The sequence below is a fragment of the Daktulosphaira vitifoliae genome, unplaced genomic scaffold (assembly GCF_025091365.1).
Source record: "Daktulosphaira vitifoliae isolate Bord-2020 unplaced genomic scaffold, ASM2509136v1 Scaffold_4, whole genome shotgun sequence".
Classification (NCBI taxonomy): Eukaryota; Metazoa; Arthropoda; class Insecta; order Hemiptera; family Phylloxeridae; genus Daktulosphaira; species Daktulosphaira vitifoliae.
The window spans coordinates 37,274,423-37,281,813 of NW_026099575.1; the positions used below are offsets into that span (position 1 = coordinate 37,274,423).

The 7,391-nt window shown below is 24.9% G+C and overlaps 3 protein-coding genes across 3 annotated transcripts; 2 read left to right on the forward strand and 1 right to left on the reverse strand.

Annotated features, from left to right (window-relative positions):
* The first annotated feature begins 638 nt into the window (after positions 1 to 638).
* Positions 639 to 3,921, forward strand: LOC126905403 (tRNA (cytosine(38)-C(5))-methyltransferase). The gene is made up of 5 exons (XM_050685065.1): positions 639 to 846; positions 979 to 1,047; positions 1,105 to 1,297; positions 1,372 to 1,663; positions 1,746 to 3,921. The coding sequence occupies exons 2-5, from the start codon at positions 993 to 995 to the stop codon at positions 2,190 to 2,192; spliced, it is 987 nt and encodes a 328-aa protein (XP_050541022.1). The 5' UTR covers positions 639 to 846; positions 979 to 992; the 3' UTR covers positions 2,193 to 3,921.
* A 298-nt stretch (positions 3,922 to 4,219) lies between these two features.
* LOC126905412 (28 kDa heat- and acid-stable phosphoprotein-like) lies at positions 4,220 to 5,471 on the reverse strand. Its single transcript, XM_050685084.1, has 5 exons — positions 5,305 to 5,471; positions 5,027 to 5,241; positions 4,829 to 4,959; positions 4,609 to 4,760; positions 4,220 to 4,400 (listed from the first exon to the last, which is right to left on the reverse strand). The coding sequence occupies exons 1-5, from the start codon at positions 5,312 to 5,314 to the stop codon at positions 4,339 to 4,341; spliced, it is 570 nt and encodes a 189-aa protein (XP_050541041.1). The 5' UTR covers positions 5,315 to 5,471; the 3' UTR covers positions 4,220 to 4,338.
* Positions 5,472 to 5,602: 131 nt separating this feature from the next.
* On the forward strand, positions 5,603 to 7,352 carry LOC126905418 (intraflagellar transport protein 20 homolog). The gene is made up of 3 exons (XM_050685091.1): positions 5,603 to 6,079; positions 6,618 to 6,772; positions 6,836 to 7,352. The coding sequence occupies exons 1-3, from the start codon at positions 5,959 to 5,961 to the stop codon at positions 6,950 to 6,952; spliced, it is 393 nt and encodes a 130-aa protein (XP_050541048.1). The 5' UTR covers positions 5,603 to 5,958; the 3' UTR covers positions 6,953 to 7,352.
* The last annotated feature ends 39 nt before the right edge of the window (positions 7,353 to 7,391 follow it).

A 7,391-nucleotide genomic window follows, 5' to 3' on the forward strand; every position in this document is an offset into this window, starting at 1 on the left:
AGCTTTTGTAATTATCCACCAATTTCTTAGAATTAAACACTATCTACTGATTTGCATCGAAGCGTTTCTTATGATAGTGATTTTAATCACTGTCAGATTAAATCTATACTGGACCCAACTATGCAACGTCCCCACTATGCCGCGACTCCACTGTGCTGGGTTTTTTAATAATGAGTTATAATATTAAAACTTAGAAGTAATAGAAAAAGTTTATTTGCACATTTGAAAACATCGCAAAAGTTGATTTAGAAAAGTATATTTTTGTTTCCGATGAAAGTTCCTTGTAGTCTAGTGTATTTATTCATAAGTAACAAAATTTTTTTATTAAAAAGTATTGCATCAATCCCTTTAAATTTTTATACGCGTTAAATGTATATGAATATAAACTCCTTTTTATTTTTATAATATCTCTGTAAAAATTACAATATTATTGAATATCAATTTCATACTAAATTTAATTACTATAATTATTATCTATTCATATATTATAATTATAAATCGGGATAAAATTAAGGGAATAAAAGTTATGGGGTTGCTTTTGAAATAATCTACCAATTTCTTAAAATTAAACACTATCTACAGAATTGCATTGAAGTGTTTCTTATGATAGTGATTTTAATCACTGTCAGATATCATCTATACTTGTCCCAACTATGCCACGTCCATACTATGCCGCGAACCTACTGTGCTACCGTTTTTTTAAATTTGTTTTCTGAAATCATGTTCGTCACTAGAGCTCATTGTTGGCCTAATATTCTTCTTACTACGGAATTTCAATAGCAAAACCGGATCGCACTCCTCTTCCGTCAACCACGTCTTGTCAAGTCAATTTTATCATAATTCGTGGTAATATTACAAGTTAGATAAAACTTTATCTAATTTGTAGATAAGGTTTTTGTAGATCGTTTTGTACTTCAGTATTTTGTTCTATGTTTTCATTAAACCAATTACTTATAAGTTGCGATTTTTTAAATTTAGATTATTAAATTACAATGAGAGCTATAGAGTTATTTAGTGGAATTGGTGGTATGCATTTTGCGTTGAAAGGTAAAGTCCGAGAATAATGATAAATACATATGATTATTGTTTTGTTTGTTATTCCAGAATGTGATTTAGGCAAAAATATTGAAGTTGTATTATCAGTTGACATAAATCCTGTAGCTAATAATGTTTACAGACATTTCTTTCCTTTAACCAACCATAAAGAACTGAATATATTGAAAATTAAGCCTGAACAAATCAATACTTATAATGCCGATATCTTGTTAATGAGTCCACCATGTCAACCATTTACTAGGCATGCTATAATATTTATCAGTTTGACAGTAGCACTAATAAAATATCATAGATAAATTATTGTTATATCTACAGGAATGGTCTAGTTAAAGATATTAATGATGAAAGAACAAAGCCTTTTTTACATATTATCAAAAATCTTATTCCACAATTAAAATCTCTCAAATATATATTAGTTGAAAATGTAAAAGGATTTGAATGTTCTATTACTAGAGGTGAACTTGTAAATTCTTTAAAGCAATGTGGTTTCAATTATAGGGAATTTATACTCAGTCCTACACATTTTGGCATTTGTAATTCCAGAACAAGATACTATTTGTTGGCTAAAAAAGAACCAATGGATTTTGTTATTACTAGTAATGAAATAGTAAGTGATTAAGAATGTTAATTTTTATAACCATATAATATATGTTTTTAAGAATTTTTATTTTTTTATTCATTTTAAATAGGTTTGTGAAAACACTTGGGATACGAATTTATATAAGTCTATTAAAAAAGTGTCAGATGTTCTATGTGAATCTGGAGTAAATCTTGAAAAATATTTATTAAATGATAATATACTATTGAAGTATCATAAAGTATTAGATGTAGTTTCAAAAGATAGTGATAGATCATGCTGTTTTACTCGGTCCTACAGCACTTACGTTCATGGTACAGGTTCAATTTTTTCTAATTTAGAACATGAAAAAATTCAAAAAATTATCAAAAACGACAACTGTGATTTAGAAACATTAAAAAGTTTGAAATTAAGATTTTTTACACCATCTGAAGTTGCTAAGTTTATGTGTTTTCCTATTTCAAGTTTTCCAGTTAGCGACAAAAAAGCTTATCAACTCTTGGGCAATAGTGTTAATGTATATGTTGTTTCAAGACTAATAAATTTATTACTATCCTAAAAAATACAACTTTCTCATCTTAATACTGTTTACTAACGAAGACTACAGGGATAAAATGGTAGTAATCCATTATTTTTACATTGACTTTATAGTTTAATTCGATAACCCAATGGCAGTAGTATCAAGTAATGAAATCCATTCAATGAAAAATAATTTTATATTACTAATATTAAAGTTTATTCTTGTTTTCTTACACTTGTTAGCCAAATTAAACTTTTTTTATATACTTATGAAAATATATAATTCTAAACCATTTTTCGCTGAATTTAAATTGCCCTTTAAAATTATTTAATTTTGTCAGTTTTCTACACGTGTACTAATTTTTAAAACATTGAAATTTGACTTATAAAAAATAATTAAATATAGTAACAAATCTTTTTTTCAAATGACTTGAAAATTTTTTTTATGTTATAGAATGTTTTTCTTTTACAAAATTTCTGATCAATTTTTCAAGTTAAACTTATTTTATAAGGTGAATTTGATGGTGGTTTTATAAAAAATAAAGCTAAACTTTTTACTAATTAATTTTTTTAATTAAGCTCGCAGATGAAAATTTACAACCTTTTAATAAAAAGTTTTATGATACTTTCAAAACTTATATATATTTCTTTTTTTTTGTTATTGTGTGATTAGAAACTGTTATTTTTATGCTATTAATCAAAAAAACTATACAAAATTTCATATAAAATAGTGTTACAGACATAAATTCTATTAACAAATTAAATTATACCAATCAAAACGTGATTTTATGTAACTTTTGACACTCAAAATTATGTTTAATTAAATTTATCTTAGTATATATAAAATATATTTTCACTTGAAACAGAAATAAAATAAACAAATTCTTATGTACTTTTATTTTATCTTAAATTAGATTTTAATACAGGAATACAAAAAATTTTAATAAATGTTATGTTATAAAAAGGAATGTATATACTACTTTTTTTTTTTTATCAATTATAAGTATTTAATTGAAATAGAAGATAAAATGAAAATATTATCTATTAAAATTTTTTTCATAATTAATTTTGAAGTATTTGATGATTAATATACAGAAATGGACTACTACCTTGTACTCTTCCAATAGATTATGACACACTAACACTATAACTAATGATAATATTATAATAATTAGGGACTTCCTCAGCGATCTCTGCTCACTTTAAGACAAGAACTCCAACTAACACTAGTACAAAACACCTATCAATCATCTCAAACTCTAAAAAAAATTGAATTTAGGTTAACTCTCTTACATAAGGATAAAAGGTAATGAAGAAGTTGACAAAACTGCCAGGCATACCACCATATCTCAGATACCACTTCTAGTGAATTAATTAAAGAAATCAACCACAAAACACAACATACATGGTTAACTAAGTGGGATCAAAATCTAACATGATATAAACTAAGACAAGTTAAATGAAATATTAATTAGTGGACTCCAACAATGAACATTACACAAAGAATTTAAATTATCTATAAATCCATCTTGAAACACCTACCTGTCCAATATTAAAGCAATGGGAGAAGAATAGAACACCAATATAATCACTTTTTTCAAAAAAATTTAACTTGATCATAAGTAATAGTGTAAGGAATTTTTATAATAATCGTTTGTTTAAAGTGAGCTATTAGCCATGTAGCTAAAGCTCATCAAAAAAAATTCATAATCTGTAAACAATAGGTTAAATTTGACACAATAGTCAATTAAAACAAATTTAATGAAGAATTAATTTTTAAAAGTTTTTATTGTGTAGTTTACACTTTATGTCTAATTATTAAATATCCTAAATTGTAAATATGATAGAACAAAAAGATAGTTTTTGGAATCAGCATTGAAATTACCTACAGAATTCACTTAAATTTTATAAACAGCTGACTTTTTTCTTTTCATTTTACCTGTATTAAAATTAAAAAATACTTAGAAAAGTTTTATGGCAATATATGTACTAAACATATTACAATAAAAAAATAAGGATGTTAACAAATATTAACCATATAATGTACCAAATGAAAAAAAAATTCGATTAACTTGGTAAATGTATTATATTACATATAAGATATTATAAAACGGATACTTAATAACTGATCTTTGAACATAACAGTACTCATATATATATATTACATATATCAGTCAATAATAGTTTCACCGTTTTCCAAGAGCTTTTTGAGTTTCAGCTGATTTTTGTAGTTTAGCCATTTCTTTTTCTGTCAAAATAAATAATTATAAAATTAGTTCCAAATTTTCTACTAATAGATTATTTAATATATGAAATAATTAATAAAATAAAATATTAAAATGTGTTAAAATGACTTTTTATAATTTTAATATTTTAATACAGACCTTAGTTAAATAAATAGAAATTACTTAAGTTACAACAAAATCTATAAGCAAAATATTTCAACAAAACAATACCTTTTTTTTCTTCTTCACGTTTTTTAGCTGCTTCAGCTCGTTGTTGTTTAATGATTGCTAATCTAGCTAAATCTGCTCTTGCCTCTTCAGTTTTACCTTCTGCTTGTAATTTTTGATAATGTAATTTTTTACGTTGTTTTTCTAATTCTTCTCTAATATAATAGTTGCAAAATGTAATTTTTATTATAATTAATATTTTGAAAATACAAGAATTACTAACCTCTCTCGTCTAGATAACTGTGCTGGCTCAGCAGTTTCTAATGTTTCATTGAGAGTAGCTAATTTCTTAGCTTTCAATTGTTTTCTATTAGGATTTTCAATCTGTATAAGTCCAGCAACACCTTTTTTTTTCTAAAAGAAAAATTACCCAAATAATAAAAACATATTTTTACAAATATGATAACAATATTTTATATACATCATCAGAATCTTCATCCGATTCAGTCTCCGTCTCATCCTCACTATTACTTTTATCCTCTTTAGTTGCAGGTTTTTCTTCCTCATCGTCACTAGAGGACTCTTCACCCCTATTACTTCTCCATTTCCGTTCTTGTTCATCACGTTTTCTTTGTTCTTCTAGTTCATCAGGATTTGTAAACCTACGACTTCGGCCTTTGTGATTAGTCCACTTACCTAAATAAAATTAAACTATTTGCTAGATAAAAGAGACTAATAACCAAAACTTTTAATACTTACCTCGGGGCATTTTAAAAATCGTTTGAATTAAATAGATGGTTAGAATATATTTAACAATGTTAAAGTTAAATTATCAATACACACTGTTCTATTTTGAGCACGAAATTTTAAAATATTTTGAAAACGTATAAAATATCTATTGTTTTATCAAAATAAGACGTCAATGATAAAAATTAAAATTAATACTCGGTTATTCTGTGAAAAAAAAAATACAATACCTCTACAAATATTTATTTTGTTGCATCATTAATTTTCATGGAAGAAATGAGAATTATAATAGGACGTTGTATAATATATAAACTTACAATAACCAAAAGTTATTGTGTTGCTATGATACTCTTGTATAATTAAGTAGCACCACCGCAAAAAAATTTTGGTTTTCTCTAAACAGATAATTAATGTATATGATTAAAATTAATAACACAAACACTAAATATTGGTGGATCATTTTGTAATTAAAGTAGTCTACCTACTCATTGTGCAGATCCCACAATTTATAAAGTTGCCTATTAAGGATACTTGTATCAATTGTTATAAATATAAAATTATTATTTAGAATTGTTTAACTTGAATTTAAACTTTATAAATAATTTTTAATTATTGAAGCGAATATGATTTTTTAAGTATAGACGTTTTATTCGATAATTAATAACTATGGATAGTACTCCAGTATCCGATGTTTGTGTAGACGATATGGGTAAGGCTAGAGTTATGGAACCTATAATAGCAGATAAAATGTCAAATCTTAAAGAACTATCTGTCAATTTTTTAAAAGGTAATCATAAGTACTTTATTGTATAAAAAAACGATTTTGGTATGCCAAAATCTCAGGAGCACGCTATTTTATTTATAAAATCCCTCACTTTTATTCAATTTGAGAATTTAATTTTAAATAATTTAGAGAAAGAGACAACCTCCTCGTTGGCTGTAATAAATACTTGCAAAATAATGTAAGGAGTATAAATATTATAGACAATGATGTGACTAGCTGAGAACTGGATGGTTTAGCTTCTCCAAGCTACAATTAGCTCTCCAAAAATTTAGAAAATATAAATACACTTAAAAGTGGGAAAAGTTGAATATAACCTTACTTTAAAAAAAAATGCCGTTTAATAATTTAGCTACTTCACCAAATAATTCGGGTCCGTTCTCTGAAAAATGTTCTTTAATTCGCTATTAAAATATGCTATAACATTTACATCAATAATCCCTATCTCCACGAAATACTCATTTTTGGTACAGCTCATATTTTGTTATATAAATTTATAATGGATATTAACTTTAAAGTAAAATTTTGTATTAATACGTATTAGATACTGAAAGGTACAGCGATTGTATAAATGAATATATTTCTATTATGGAAAATCTGGCTCAACAGGTGAATCAGGAAAAACAAGAGGCTATAATTTTGTCAAATCAACTATCATCATTGACAAACAAAACTGAAGACTTGCAGTCAATATTACAGGTCACAAAATTAAACTAAGTTATTTAATATGGAACAACAAATATAAGAAAAATTAAATTTCAGACAGAAATTGAGCAATATACGTTTGATTTGGAAAGGTATAAAACAGAATATAGATCATTACAAAAGATAGAGTCTGAACAACAAGATTTGATAAGTCAGTTATCACTCCAACATTAAAAGAGTATGAAAAAATACACAATTCTTTTTAACTTTATTTTTAATGATTAATCAAAATATTACTTAACTATAAAAAAAGCTTCCACATTAAAATAATCATGGTAAATGCATTTTCATGTTAATATATATAAGTATAATAATAATAAACATTAAGTATAAAAAAATATTTCACTATTAGTATATATAATAATGTAGTTTTCATATAACAAACCTTGAGATTTACATAATAATTAAAATAAAGATAAAAAGTTAGCATGTTTTATTTATGTTTGTCCAATCAAATAATATATTATTAATATTTAAGTAAACAAAAGTAACAAACAAAAAAAGGAATGTGTAATTCATGTATTTTTTTATTTAATTAAGTAACTAAGTATTTGTATATTCTGGTTATAATAAATAAATAATTATAAATGGCATTAATATTTTTTATTGTTAA